General features: G+C 39.1%; 1 protein-coding gene across 1 annotated transcript; it reads left to right on the forward strand.

The window, feature by feature from the left end:
* The first annotated feature begins 10,896 nt into the window (after positions 1–10,896).
* On the forward strand, positions 10,897–14,084 carry LOC117457587 (mRNA decay activator protein ZFP36). Its single transcript, XM_034097742.2, has 2 exons — positions 10,897–10,997; positions 11,612–14,084. The coding sequence occupies exons 1-2, from the start codon at positions 10,968–10,970 to the stop codon at positions 12,839–12,841; spliced, it is 1,260 nt and encodes a 419-aa protein (XP_033953633.1). The 5' UTR covers positions 10,897–10,967; the 3' UTR covers positions 12,842–14,084.
* Positions 14,085–16,568: the final 2,484 nt, after the last annotated feature.

Below are 16,568 nucleotides of genomic sequence, written 5' to 3' on the forward strand. Positions count from 1 at the left end.
GCGTTCCTGCTCAACATTTAGCCATTTATTACTTTCTTGCCATACTGCCACATATTTTCTTAATCATTTCATTGGTTTTCCCAACATAAGCCCTTTTCACTATCACCACCGGTGTCCTCAAACAGCTCAGCATCTGAGGTCAGTCAACTGCACCACCTAAACTCACCAGGACTTTCTCTAGTCATAAATGTGACATAGGAGTCAATGTCATGGTCGACACCAGATGACGCTCTCTAAAAACAGTTCATTGAGTTATCAAATCCCATCTTGCTCAAGGTAAAACATAAAATGTCAGAGCTAAGGAACTTAAAAATATATCAGCTCAGTTTAAAAATGAATCCACAGTTGCACTACTGAACAACTTAAAAGGCTCTTAAGAATTAAAGGTTTAGTTTTAAGGCAAAATGGAGCTCAGTCAACAGAATTTGAAAAGAAAAGAGAATTACAGAGAAAAATCCAAATGGCCAAACAACCACTAGTCTGTGTCGACCAGCTGTAGAGCATGTGTGAGCTCGGAAAAAGAAACACTTAGGGGCCCAAATGGACAAAAATGCAAACTCTCTGTCAGTTTGTGCGTATGAATACATCTGTGAAACTCCCTCATTCTGATCTCTCCCTCTTTGTGTGTGTGTGCAGTGTAGCCAAGAACATACTTTGCCTTTTAAAGAAACATTAAGAGATAGAAAAAAGGTAGGGCCAATACGAGTGGATAAGGGTTAGAGACACAGTGTTATCAGTCTGGCACAACATCAAACAGGCCGACTGCGTGATGACGTGGAGGGGGATGATCCTATTCAAGTAGTAAGTAGTAAGTCTTCATACCACTGTTGATGGAAGAATCTAACAAAAATCCTGACGTCACATTGAAATACTTTGCTACATTTTACAACCTAACTCAAGTTATTTACAACATTTGCCATATCATCACCAAAACATATATTAGTAGATGTAGATCTATACTACAGGAACCCATATCCATGATGCAGAAAATCTACTGTTTTATTTCATATCCAAGGATGTTCTTGCTCTCACTGAACTACTGTTGTCTTATCTTACTTGTGGCTCCTGGATGGTTTCCAAAAGCCTTATCTGGGCTCTGAGAGGTACTGTGGGCCAGACTCTTCCACCTGCAAGCCATCTGTATGACTCGATCTTTGCTATCTTAAATCTTGAAAATAGCAAAGATCGAGTCATACACCTCTCTAAAACCAGAGGAACAGTGCAAACCTTAAACAAGAGCAATATGTTCTCCTTTGGCCCTGCAGCAGCAAGCATTCTCTTCTGACAGTCTTAAAGGATTATAAACAAAGGTGAAATACCCTGAAACCAGAAAAGCAAACTACCAGGTTTCTGATTATCAATCAGTTAAATTCAATGAAGCCTTATTGGCATTACATTTTGATGTCAAAACATGTTGCCAAAGCATACACATGAACAAAGATGAGTTCATTACATTAAATCAATTCATAAAAGCTAAGCTTAAAGGATATTCACTACTTTAAAAAACAAATTACTAAAATGAAGTTAGAAATACTTGGACTGAACATCATTCAGTGTATTTAAGCATGTTCAAATAAGGAAGAAACAAAGCATAAATACATTTCCTTATGACAGTCATAATCTCCTGGCAGCACCTCAAGAGACATTTTTACGAGACTTTGAGTAAACTTTCCTCAAGGATAAAAAAGACAGGACATTCTGGGGGATTTCTTATTTAAATTGCTTTGTTTTTACATGTGTTTCTTCCATTAAATGTATCTCTAATTATTACCAGTAAACTCAGATATGCTCGTTTATTAAATGAGGGAAAACTTTTGAAAAATAATGTTTATAATTGTTTATTATAGCATCAAACTCTGACAACTGTTACTGCATCTTTAAAATAGTATTATGCAAAGGACACTCAATATTACACCATCCCTCCCGTGTGCGTATTATCCAGAAAACTACTGTTTTACTGGAAGCTGTTAGATAACATTTCAATATGTTCATCTCTGCTCTCTTCTCAACTCCTCACATTAAACACAGCTCTTATCCCTGGGGGCTTTCTAAGATGCATATAGTTTGATTTCAGGCATTAATGAGGCAACTTCATAATAAATCAATTCTGAAACTAAACAAGCTCCCACTATAATGTGACAATCATGGCACAGTTCATGTATAATGTTGGTTTAAGGCGAGGTTATCATCTCATTTAAAGGCAGTTTATAAACTGTAAGCTGTTTTTCCCGAGCCCAAGCTCATTGTAGTTGAGAACATTTTGTTTCATTTGTTTCATTTTCCTACTGTGGCTTCCAATCTATCCCTCCCCCCCTCATTCTTCTGCAACCTGGCCCCATTTCCTTGTGAGAAGGAAGAGCGCTGGGGCTCTGGAAAAATGGGAAGGGAAATGGAGGAGGGGGAAACGACCGGAGTTTTGAGAAATAGTAGAACTTCAGAGAATTTGTGTAGCGTCTCAGTGGGAGGTGACACACATGCTCGGGGGGAAACAAAGTAAATAGTCGATAAAAAGGAAACAAAAAGTTAGAAACAGACTATCTAGTATACTATTTCATATGATATCCCAACAGTATTGCTTAAGACTGAAGAGTTTGTGATAAGAGAGATGAAAGGTTGGAGTTTTGAAAACTCTCCCAATAGACTGCAAGTCAATGATTTCCTGTAACTGGAGAATGTGTTTCCTGGCACAACACAGATAAACACAGTGTACAACTAGTATTGGATAAAAGCGTCTAAGAAGTTAAATGTAATATTATCCTCTTTTGTTTCTGGTCTGAAAACCAGCCAACGTGTACATTTCCATTAAGCCGTAATAAATAGTACTTCTTCCTTGTACTTTGTAGATTTTATGAAATCGTATTTGCCTAGTCAAATGGCCTTAGACAAAAATAAATGTCTGACTTTGTATTCAACTGTAATCTATTTTGTGTACACCATATTTTCTTTACCCCCGGTGGACTAGATTCGTTTACACTGAAATCTGACCGTATCCTTACAGCTTTGGCCAAACAACAGCATGATTAAATAGTCCCAAAAATAACACGCTGAGTTCTTGTAGCTGGACGTGTTGCCCAGTGGACAGGAGGACACCTGGATGGCAGCCACAGAGCCCGTCTGCTCCGTCTGTGGTACAGAATCAAGGGTCAGCACAGCGGGAAACACCTCCACACTGAGTGAGTCATAATGTAGCAACGCATGTAGATATCTCCTGACAACACACTGTGGTGACCTTGAACTAAGAGAGAACCTGCTGAACACACACAAACAAGCACACACACTCAGAGGGGAGGGTCACCAACGTGCTGATAAAGCTTTAATGGTGCCAACATGCTGATGTTTTTGAAGGATAGCTCAGTATTTGAAACAGTATGAAAGCCAGACTGATGGAATGTTAATTTAGTTTTTTGAATGAATGCACTATTTATAAAGCTGCATTAACTCCGTTTAAGTTGTAAGATTGAAGAGCAACACCTATCAAAAGTTAGGAAAACACTTCCAAGCTTGTATTTAAAACAATATCAACCTCAAAGCGTACAGAATGAAGTACTACATTACATTTAGAAGACCCATAAATGTACTCACCTTAGCTGTATGTAGGCTGTCTCACTCAACAATCCCTAAAATAACTGTTTAACCACAATGACATGTAAATAACCTTGCTAAAGCTAGCTAAATTAGAACACAAATACTAGAACATAAAATAGTACATGTTGTGCAAATACATCTTAAATTATTGAACTGTATAGTGTTGCAGTTGTTGCAAAACTCCCTCTTGCAACATGACCAAGATAATGTCCTCTTGCACAAGAAGTTGAATCTCATTAGCCGTTTCTCTCTTTTTGTTTCTAACTCTCTTTTGTGGTTTGCTCTCACTCTGACTTTACAGGTAAAGTAAGGAACTAAAGGAAGCATTGCCAAATATCTGCTGCATTCACGTGACTTGCCACTTAAAACAGAGTTAGGACAGAGTTTTCACTTTCTGCAGCATTTTTAGGAGCGTCCACAATGTTAAATAATGTGGATGTATTTGTCTTGGGATCTTACAAATTCCACTGTTGAATTAGATCTGTTTTGTGCCACAATCTTTTCCTGTGAGTGGGAAGGGTTGTGGCATAAAGCTGATGTGAGATTTTTTTTTTAAGTGCCTGTTTGTTCCTGACGGGGGAAAAACTTCACACTGAGAAATTTGTTTGGGATGTAGATGAGAAATGTATAACTCTGTGGAGAAAACCCCCTTTTGGAATAGACACACACTTGTGCACATACACACAAACACACTGCCCAGATTTCCCTCGGTTACTACTCCACCACTTCAGCCTCACCTCAAGCAAAAAAACAACTCGCTGAAAAGCACAAGCGTTAATTCTAACAGCATCCTAAATTGCTTTTGCAGCTGCCATGGTAAGAATTCAGCACTTCATTTGAGTTATTGCCATATCTTTTTGAACATCTGTCTTTTGACAGAGTTTGGCCCACAGCAGAAATTCCTCCAAAACCACTGATAGGGGAAGCAGGACAGTAATTTCCTCATTACTGACAGGCTATGTGAGCATTAAATACAACATTTAATATTCTGAAATCAATAGGGTTGTTACACTCACATTACATTTGAACACTCTGTGAAAGTTATGCCTGCCAAGGCCTTGCAACACTATACTCTCTCTCACAAATGCAAATCATTAGAAAAAGTACAACATTTCAACTCCAAACTTTGTGTCAGAGGCATAAGGCCTACCGCGGTTCACATGTGATTAATTTTTTTGAGTGATTGCTTTTGAGTTATTAGCTTCATCATGCCTGGTCCCGCCTCGAGATGAAGCCCTGCAGAAACAAGACCAACCAGTCCAGAGTCATGCTGCTGGGTGACACGCACTATGCCTTTGTGTTGTGTGCATCTTTAACCCCTTCAGCTCACAGTCAGACAAACTCCTCAGAACAGCCGTCCCTTAGTGTGGAAAAGTTTCAAACCAAACATGAAGGTGACCTCATTGGTCAAGTTTATGCATCTGTATGTATTGTTTGTTTAAATAATTCTGCAATCTGTTATTCATTTAGAACTTATTGTTGATAACAAACCTGTTATTTCTTAGTGAATTCAATCAGGTGAAGTTAAGAAATCATCTTAAGCGCCATTGATTTACCCTATTAATCACGCAGGTTTTATAAACCCACATTCCTCACATAACATGTGAATTTCAAAACAATAACACAGTTATTCAACATATATGTATAACATAAACTGATAGAGATAAATGTGCAAATGAGGAGGGAAGAGACCAGGAAATAGAGTTGGTAACATGTTTAATTTGAGGAAATGAGGGTCACTACAATTCTTTAGAAAGGAAAACCCCAGAAGATGACTGTCCAATGAGTGTTGCATGTCTTCTTGGTTGCCTCTTAACGCTGACACATACACAAAAAATTCAGAGAAGTCATCATTTATTTTGACCAACTGGATTACTGGTAATGTCTCTCATAATTTACCGTGCGTATGGACTGATGTGTACATAGAGACCAGGTATTATTACAACATGTGGGGATTTCTGAACATCAGCATACCGCTACAGAGAACAATGCGTTACTTCATTTTATCAAAAACGAAATGCATATATTTGTCCTGGTTTGTCTATAATCGTTTGTAATGTGGTTGTAACACCTCCCCTGTAAAACACACAGTTTACACTGAAGCCTAAACCGAAATCCTGCCCTCCCAGAGTTATTTGTTCCTTGGATTAAGAACTATTTCTGTCTAGTCAAATGACCCTCAGAGTTGCGCATGTCTTTGCACGTTCGCAATGCATTGTGCTGTAGTGTGAGTCCGGTGAAAGACTTCCAAAGTCCAGAGGCCCTATCAAATTATCCAACAGAGAAACACGCTTATCTGTTCCATGACATATAAGATACAAATGGAGACACTTTGTACCGGCCTTCCTAATATGCTGTATACTATTTGGAAAGGCAGGTACTTTCCCCGGCTGTAATGTCAACATGGGCACCTGACCACTGACTCACTTTCTCTCCTGACTCCTCGTGCTCCCATCTCTCCTCTTACTCCAACTTGTTCTCTCATCCTGATGAATCGACTGTAGGTTCACAGGCCTGAGCAGCGTGTTCACATTACATATCTGTGGCGGCAAACCTGCTACACGGCTGTTGCTAAGTAACTGTTGAACCCGTGCCTGCTAGTGTGTGCAATGTTTGGCATGTCACCATAGCGATGTTACGGAGGGCTGGGTTAAATATTTGCAAATAATCACTTATTAGAGGCACGGGCTGGTGAAACTGTGTCTGTAGAGGGGCGTTATGAGGAACTAGCCCCAGGCTGAAGGGATAAAGAAAATGAAACAAAAATAAAAGTGATAGAATCTAAAGAGGAACTATTTATTCAAATCTAAATTGGTAAAACTAATGTTTAATGTCTTTGTCAGCAGTATCAATTTTGTTTCAGTATATTGGAAACATCAGCAGCCCTCAGCAGTCATTGTTGCATCTTAACCTCACCTGGCAGTCACCATGTGCCACATGATGATGACTTGGCAGTTTTTTTAACCATCCAATGAGTCAGATCCAAAAAGTCCCTAAATCCTTTCAGGGATGAATAGCATGAGTTGTCTTTAGAAAGGAATCCTTAAGGGATAAAAATATACTCTTTATTAAATGAAACCCCGCTTCAGTGTTGCAAGTATAAATGTTTTATAGTCATGATGGCAGATGCAGTTCAGAAGGAATTATTAAGTTGATTTTTTGCACCACAACACAGTTGAACACTGCCATAATAATCGATGATATTATGAATTTAAACATTTTCTGACGTTGCTTTCAACCAAATACCTAGTATTCTGATTGAGTAACATGTAAACGCAGATGCTACATGCTTGATAAGGGTAAACACAGGCCTAGTTAATGATCCATCTGTAGAGCTTAGTGACATTACACAATCACAGTACACGCCATGACGGCACACTATAGGGATGTGGGGTTTATTTTGTATGAAGCTTGTTCTTCATGACACAATACCAATTTCCTTTATGTGCATGCCAGTTTGTAGCAAAGAGAGGGAACGTATGTTACAAAATCAAATTATGCATAGTGGCCGGATGCTTTTTAGGCTCTGAAAAAAGGGGCTTTTCCAGAGGACAAATGGTTTTCCTGTACTATGTCACCCCTTAACAATTACATGGTAAACACATTTACATAGTGTAATATATGTTTTCATAATAAGAAATATATTTTTAAGATTGATAACAACTGATCCCCTTAACCATCTTCCAGGTTCTCCAAGATCTTACTTTATATTTGTTTATGGAGTAGTGAGATCTTTGCATCCTATTGCATCGATTTCTTTACTACACATATTCGCATAGTTTACACATACTTACTCACTGTTTTTATTAGATCTCTGATGCAGTGTTGTGCGATCAGGTCCAAACATGTTAGAAAACTACATCTCTGGCATGTCACTTAAGAAAAACCCCAGTGGAAAACCTGACATTTAGCACTCGCTCACTTAGTCAACAAAGGGGGAAAAAAGGGAAAAAAAGATACACAACAACCTGGAATCCACCGTCAGCAGGAATGCTTCTTTAAGCTTGTGTTTGTGTGAGCATGTGTGTGTGTGCCCCTCCCTGTTAGAGTGACTTTCCGTGCAACTGAGGCAAGAGACAGAATAGAAACAAGTATAGTGAGGTAACCACAACACACACACACACACACACACACACACACACACACACACACACACACACACACACACACACACACACACACACACACACACACACACACACACACACACACACACACACACACACACACACACACACACACACACACACACACACACACACACACACACACACACACACACACACACACACACAGAAACGCATATTCCCGACATGCATGTCACTGCAGCCATTTTCTTACCTTTACCGCCCATACCAATTTATCTGTCTTCCGGATGAGAACGTTTCTAAAAAGGTACAAGAAAATGAAAAGGAGAGGGAGAACTTTTCCACACCCTTTATACAGCCCTAAACTATACTTTCCAAAGTATGTAATGCTGTCAGATTTATAGTTGAGCAAGTTATTTTTAACTCGCTGCATTTATTAATAGCTGAACACGAGAGGCCTGTTTGGCTTCTGTCGGCATGTCTGTCCATCTGTCTGCGTAACAGGGCTGTGAGTTGGAATAAACGGGGGGGCAATGCTCACTGGAAGATTCTGACATGAAAATCTTAATAATCGAGTATCCATACGAAAGCATATAAATAATGAATGCTACATTTGTTCATTAAAATAAAACCCAACAACAAACAAATGGTATTTAAATGTATGAAAACTAAAGTCTCTGATGTAACTATGTATACACTGAACAAGAAGTGAGAACAGTAGGGGGAGAACAGAGATGTATTCTGGCGGGAAATTGTATTGAAATTAGGGTTGTCTCATACTTATTTATTTAAGTGATAAGATAGTATATCAACAATATTTGAATTGGGTGTTTTACTTCATTTTCATATTGCTTCCCGTGTGTATTTTCTTTTTGAGAGACTTTTTTCTTCTAGTAGAGCTGTGTGATCTTTTCAAACAGACTCATTGTTTAACAAAAGCATGACTCCTAAAATGAGTATAGTGTAGACTGGATACAATAAAAAAATATTCTGCTGATTTTCTACAGGCATTTGATCATTGCAATGTGTGTTTTTTGCAAATTATCAAATGTTTGAATCAGACAATCTAAGATGACCTGCTAGACCTAAATCTCCTACCTCTCCTGACTCAAGTATTTCAATACTTTTCAAAATAATGTGAGTAAAAAAATTGGCAGCCAAAACTTTGTTGTCATGGCTCTAACAACATACCTTGTAAGCAAAATGATTGATTGCTTAGAAATAGATGTTAAATATGGTCTTGTATCATGGGCCTGGATTACATTTAGTGCACGCTAAGCAAAAATCAACAACTACATTTCCACAAGATAAAGACCATTTGGTATACCTTCAAATCATGTAATACTAGTTATGTGTCTTCTAAATTTCATAATCTGTTTGGTGTTTTTTCTGGTGGCACCCTTTTTTGCTTAGCCATCAATTTTACACTGATTTTCAATAATTGCACAACAATTATTAGAACGTATGAACCCGTCATTGCCAGGACTGAATATGACTCATGTGAGTGGGTGAATCAAGAAGCAGTTAAGAAAAAGATGTAGTCTACCGATTAGCAGAAACGACTTGTAGAAAGAAAACGGAAGGTGATAACATTGCTTACATCAGATCATTTACGTGTGTATAAGTCATTTATTGGAGTTTCACCAGGTCAGGCCAGGACTCTTTCTTGCTTATCTCTCTGCTTTGCCCGCCACCATTTCCCACATATCCCACAGCTAAGTCTAAGTAATCTCTTCTGTATTCATCTGATTTCATGAATGAAACACAAAGCAAAGCTTCTTTGGCCAAGAGTCAATAGCTCTAATCAGATTATAAAGCTATTTCAAGCTTTATAATTGATTTAATGTGCTATAAACATATGTATAGGATACAATATCAGTTTAGATATGCAAGTCAGGTGGCTCTGTATGAATACAGCCTTTGTGATGTGTTTATCAAGGAAATGACCCTGAATGAGTGCATTAAATAGTACCTTACAAAATAGCACGCTTTTTACTGTAATATGGTTTGAGCTGCTCGCTTCTCTGAAGTCCTAGGAGAAGGAAAACAAAAAGACTGCCGCAACACTCACCATAGAAACTAGAAGAAGGGGGGAAAAAACACTGACAATAAACTTCTGGTAATAACATTTTCAGTTTTGTTTATGAAGTGACAAGTTGAAGAATGATTTCTGCTGTTAGTCATAAATATTCTTCCTTATGAAGCTTTCATAAAATCAACTTTCAAAATGTGCGTGGTATGGTTAAAATGTACAGAGTATAGAATTTATGGTGGAAGAAATGCTAGAGGAACATGGTATTTCTGATGTAAGAACAGCAGATAAGTATTGGGGTTGATTCTGTATAGATTGCTTAGGCCTGGTGTTTATTTTTACTCAGGTCTATCTTGTTTTCAGCCCGAAGGTTTCTGTCTTCTGCTAATCAATACTCCTGTTGGTTGAGTTCTGATAACTGTTGGACTTGTTCACTGCTTTGGTGGAATATTGGATCCCCCAATCACAACCGAAACCAAAGTAAATAAGAGGAAATATAGGTGCATGATTTCCGTCAAACAATGATTCTGTCAAACAATGATTCCGTCAGTTCAGTGATTCTCAGCTCTCTAGGAAATGAGAATGCTTAGAAAATGTACAGTACGTGATCGGGATGACAAGATGATCTATTACACTTCCTGAAAACCCACCATTAGTCATAGGAATGTATATACTGTAAATATATGCCTGTGTATGAGTGTTCAAGTGTTTGCTACAGAAAAGCCAGCTTAACTTAAAGGTGAGATGACGGTGTAAAGGTTTAAACAACAGCCTTATCTGCCACTTCACAACTGGGTGCTTCAGATCCAGAACCATTTCACACAGCTGGAATAATGTATGACTCTGCAGGAAATCTCTAAATGAACATAGAGAATAAGAATAAACGTAGGAAAAACAAGTGTGTGCTATAGGCCTAGATGGAGAGCATGCATGAGAGCTATGTAAATAAGCCACTTTGCTTTCACGTGACTACGAAACTGAAGCATTTCACACAGCTATAGCTAAAAATACAGTTTTCTTTCTTTCTTTTTTTTGTGTTGTTGTTTGAGCACCCGCCCTCTGAGCTCACTGTGAAACTTGAGGCGGAGGTATGGTCATCCGGGAACATAGCAGTGGAAACTCCTCCTAGATCTGGGGGAGGGGTTTCTGAGGCACATAAAGCCTGAGCTGAAATCTAACTTGACTAACGTCTGGAAACAGGTACAAACAGTCAACCCTGGATCAAAGCTGAATCTTCTTCTTTTTGGCCAAAGGGATACAGCATGTCCGAAATGCTTGACATCTTCACGAAGGTGAGTCGAAGTTTAGGAATTTAGTTTGGGAAAAAAAAGCTTTATAAAGTGTGAGAGGGTCAGCTTTGTAACTCCTCTCCACAAGTGGTTGTTTATTCTTGGGCATTTGTATTCCTCCGTGAATCACTGATTTGACAGTGAATTCTTTTTTAACCGAGTTTAGTCACAGAGGATTTCTTCAGTTTGAAGATTTAATGAGACAAAATAGACAAGCTTGTTTGTTTCTTCAATTTCAAACTTCCACTCTCTGAATATTCAAGGGAAATAGAAACAGTCAAAACTGCAATAATATACATTTAATCTGTATTTCGTAATTGCATGAAACTTGGCAGATGAAAGTTTGTTTTTTTGGTGACTTTACATTTTTGTTTTGTTGTCTTCTATCTTAAATACATTGTTTTGGCTTTTGTGTCTTATTTCGTTCTTCAAGAAAAATGTTATATCCTTAATATTAACCTATTCTAGATCATGTTATCGTTTGTTGATAATGAAAAATACTCTAAATAGACGGTTTTGTAGGAAATAGGTTAACAATAAAAATTCATAATACGATATATTTATTTGAAATTAGTAATAAAGGCGTGTATAGTAACTTTGTCAATCTTCTGTAACAGAACCTTATGAACCTGGCCCTGGATGAAGCGTTGCTTCCGAAACAATCTCAAATCAAAGCCCCGGGGCAGAGTCGGCTGCACCGGTCAGCCTCCTTCTTCTCTCCCCCCTCCCCTCCTCCCTCCTCGAGCCACAGCTTGAGCACTGAGCATGTTAACAATAATGAAAACGGCAGCCCTTTCTGGTCCTCCAACATCTGGAGCCAGGGCCCTGAATCCAATCCGAAACAGCCCCCCTTCAGGCCTGACCGCTCCATGAGCCTGACGGAGTCCAGCAGCAGCCTGCTGTCCTCCTTCAGAAAGCTGTCTAACCTGGACGCTTTTCCCTCTACTACCACTGTGGCTCCGCCGCCTGGCTTTGCTCCCTCGTCTAACCTCCCACCCCAGATTCAACAATTGGTGGCCCCCAATCGTTACAAGACAGAGCTTTGCCGTGGCTTCCAGGAGACTGGCAGCTGCAAGTATGGCAGCAAGTGCCAGTTTGCCCATGGCGAGGCCGAGCTGCGTGGATTGTTCCGCCACCCCAAGTACAAGACAGAGCCCTGCAGAACCTTCTACAACTTCGGTTACTGCCCCTATGGCTCACGCTGCCACTTTCTCCATGAGGACAAAATCAGTGGAGGTCCGCTACCATCTTCCAAATACCAGAATCAGCAGCAACCAACTCCTGGTGGTCAGAATCCACGCCACCAGTTGCGCCAAAGTGTCAGCTTCGGTGGCTTCCTGGGCTCTTCACGCAGCTCACCTCCTCCCTCATTCCTCTCATCCTTCAATGATCCTAACCTAGGCTTCAGCCGTGCTCCGTCTGTTTCCCCACCTCCCGCTGACCTCCTCTCCCCAGTGTTTGGTGACTCCCTGCAGCGGGAGCCAACAGCATTCCAGTTTGGCAACCATCAGACCCGTGCCAGCACCGGAGACATCCACAACATTCCTCCCATCATGGAGCCAAAGGCCTCACGCTGTGTGTGTGGCCATGGAAATAACTTTAACGACAACAACAACAGAGTCTTCAACAGCATTGAGGATGGGCACAAGCAGGACATGCCCTTTTCTGGTCCCGGAGGCAACGCAGGATTCATGAAGCCTGCTGGCCTCCAGCGTTTTTCCTCCGAGGACTCCCTGGAGGACAGCTACAGCAGCAGCAGTGGAGGCTCCAGTGGAACCGAGTCTCCAACATTAGACGCAGCCAGTAAGAGGCTCACTGTGTTTGAGCGTCTATCCCTGTCCGACTAAAGGGATGGAAAAGGGAAGGAGCTGAAGGCGACTGTTAACAACGCTTATTTATCTGAACTTTCTGCAGAGCCAGATCTGATCAGGACAAGTCCATTTTTTAAACAATAATAACACTTAAAGTTCTTAATTACGTTAAAATGGAACTTGACTTGGGAAAACTACACATGATGAGATGATTTTAGTACCCAAATGTTATCAGAATATTTGTATACAAATATTATGTAGCTTATTCGACCTTTGTATGTGGTCTTCCATAAAAATGAACTCCTCTGCAGGTCTTGACAATGCCAGTAAATATTCTGGTTTGTACTTACCTTAAATCTGTAGTGATCAAAATGGCTTATCTTTAGTGAATCATTAATTCCTATGCCTTAAAGATTCTCCATGCCTCATAGGCTATTTACCCTTGGTGCCACAAACAGTATGTTTGATTCAGTAGCCTTAATCAGTGAGACCTGACATGTGTCATTGATGCCATTTTATCTGTGATATGCACTTTACAGCTAATCCTAAATGGGAGAAACTGTCAAGTCTCCCAGTAGCATTCAACCAAAGCTTCATACTTCATTCTGCTTGTGTGTGTGTGTGTGTGTGTGTGTGTGTGTGTGTGTGTGTGTGTGTGTGTGTGTGTGTGTGTGTGTGTGTGTGTGTGTGTGCGTGCATGCGTGTGCGTGCGTGCGTGCGTGCGTGTGTGTGTGTGTGTGTGTGTGTGTGTGTGTGTGTGTGTGTGTGTGTGTGTGTGTGTGTGTGTGTGTGTGTGTGTGTGACCATGTCATTTTCCTGAGACCTGGGGTGCAAGCATGTATACAGTAAGTTGCAGAATGCTAAAAGATCAAAGTGTGCTAGCCGCAAAATGTATGTCAGTGAGTTTGGATTTTAATATCTGTATCCTGACAAACTTTACGAGATTTATTATGTAAAACATTCTGCTATCTTTTCTAGTTTGTAAATTGCACCCCATCATTAATTGTCCCGTTTATTTGACAACCTGGTTCAGGGACTTTAACACCACAGTATTCCTTTCGGTTATTGGTTGCCTTGTGTTGTTTAACTTAAACTAATATATTTATTATGATATTTATTTGTGTCTAAGGAAAACAAATGTATTTTGTACTTATTTATGGAGAAATATTTCAACGTCTGTGAAATACCAATGTGAGAAAAAGCAGTAAAAAAAAGAAAATCTTATATTTTTAATTGCCTGAAAGGGACAAAACTATTTCTGAATAAAGAAATGAATGTATGCTTGTTTTGACTCCAATGTATTTTTCAAGAATTACATGCTTAAAATATAAACCGGTTACATACCTTAAGGATTATACAATAATATCATTTGCAGCTTCACATTAACAGTTTTGTACTTTTTTATGTTTTTTTTAAGGGTAGGATTAAGGCTAAAGTATGAGTTATCCTTTTCCTTAAATATGGGATGTCAATACTAACAACAATTGCATTGATGGTTGTACAGTCAACACTATTGGCCCTATCTTGTAAGCAGTAAATAGTGCAAGAAATATTTTAAATACATATTCAACTTATCAAGGAACTTATTTTACAACACTTTTTAATAAATGGCTGAAAATGTAATTATTTTAACTGAAACAATTTTTTATGAAAGGTAAATATGAACAAAATACATATGTCAGCTTTAAACTTCAAACTAGTATCCATAAGACCCCGTTTCACTTCTGATAGTTCAGAACATCACTGTCTTTTTAAATACATACAACACTTGATATTACATACGTTGTTTTCTGTTGCAGGTTATATAAGGAGAAACAGAAAGAAGCATGGATGTGGAACTATGAGCCTTTGTTTCTCCCTCTTCTGTGTTTTGTGGCATGCAGTGTCTTTGTTGTGTATACAATAGATTACAGCATTTGGATCAACTCAAGTCTAGGAGCACGTACACATTATCCCACTGCTTTCAAACCATACACAAATTGGTGTAAAAATACTTTTGGATCATACAATTCTTACAAATACATAAATAGGATATGAAAACATGTATGTTTCCATAAGGTCCTACAGTACACATCGAATGGCAGGTCCAAAACAATAAAGGGTCCAGATGAGGTAACAGCGTCGGTAGTTCACATTAAAAAAAATTATTGTTTCAGAAATCGAAAATAATATGGAATTGCAGACACTTGATATTTCCGAAACTTATTTTGGCAAGACAGACTGTGGTCAGGCTGGACAGTAACCAAAGGTATTACAAAATGTCATGGCAGAACCAGTTGATGCTGCACAAGTGTGGCTTAAATGTCTGTGACACTAAACTAAATCTAGTCCTTGGTCAAATCTACACATGGGTTACAGTTTCTTTGAGAAAGTGAGCCCTCCCTTAACATTGGTACTGATCCAAATCCCTTTTAGGCAGCATCATTGCAAGATTATCATGCAATTTTGTGATCTGGGAGAGAAAAAAAAACACACAAAATGTACGTGTAACCACCATGCTTGGAATTCACATGTGGTTGACGCCTGAAATAGCCTACCTGGCCACATAATTAGGATGACTCCACTTTGGTCATGGACAGACACGTCATCCATCTCATCCATCTGTTCTTGAGTAAAACAATAGGGAATAATGGGAAAATCTCCAAAATATAGATTTGTAAACGTATACTATAGGAATGATAGGGCCAAGAGGGCTTACAAAAAACATTTGCATTTTATGACCAACCAATGCAAAACATGTTTTATCTCTGTCACATCTGACATATTTTATGTATAAACCCATTCAACCAGTGAACAGTTAACCCATTTAGATGATGTTATGTACAACACAACATGTAGAAAAAGCAATGGGGTTACTCATAGTGTTCTCTTTTCACTGGAAAATTCCAGCTGCTGTCATCTCCAGCATTCAACCAATTGATTGATTGCTTCTGCTTCCTGGGCTGAATTGCCAATGTTCAGAGCTAAAAGGATAGGAACTTTTATGGACATGGGATTGTGTAAGGCACGTTTACAAGTTAAGCAGAAGTTCATGAAAACTCCCTGTTGCAATTTCCCCTTTACACTCCCAGTGTGATCTTGTGTTGAGCAACCCGCAACCACAGCCACCACCCCGCACACGCTGCCAAAGCATTGGATTCTGTATAACAAGGCTGCAATCTGGAAAAATAGCAATACATTTGCCACAGTAATGATGTCTGAGAAACAGACACAAACAAAAGACCTTTCAGAAATTTAGAAACTTGTTGCCTCAGTCTAAAATGTGTGAGAAATATTTTACGAGTTGACCTCAGAACCTTCAACATTGGCAAACAATGACTAATCTTTACAACGCATTATTACAATTCTGCTGTTTTTCGAAGTGGACTATCATGGTTGTGATTTTGAGCAGCTGATGTTACAAAATACATTGACGTTAACAGGTCTGGACAGTGCAGTTTGAAGTGCAGAGATGAATACAAATGATTTAGAATCTGTCCAATCTGAGGGCAGGTTTTATAAGGACTTCAGAGCCGTATAAATTGGCGTGGGGATTTGTATTGTATTTACAATGCTACACTGGGGTTGTTTCTTAATAACTCTTATTACTGTCTCTTATTCTTAAAATGACAAAGACATTCTATATGTCTGGTTTTTATACCTAAGCTGTATGGCCTGGTTAAAATTAACTCTCAAAATGTAGCCTGCTGGGTCTGGTTAATATGGCTTAGATTCAACACAGTCATTGGCTTTTATCCACACAAACTCTGGTGTGGTTCTTTGG

This window comes from Pseudochaenichthys georgianus, chromosome 13, assembly GCF_902827115.2.
Source record: "Pseudochaenichthys georgianus chromosome 13, fPseGeo1.2, whole genome shotgun sequence".
Classification (NCBI taxonomy): Eukaryota; Metazoa; Chordata; class Actinopteri; order Perciformes; family Channichthyidae; genus Pseudochaenichthys; species Pseudochaenichthys georgianus.

Excerpts from the sequence above, each read along its gene's own strand:
- LOC117457587 (XM_034097742.2), top strand. The coding sequence starts at position 10,968 with ATGTCCGAAATGCTTGACATCTTCACGAAG. Across the intron at positions 10,998-11,611 it reads TGCTTGACATCTTCACGAAG|AACCTTATGAACCTGGCCCT; the intron begins GTGAGTCGAAGT and ends CTTCTGTAACAG.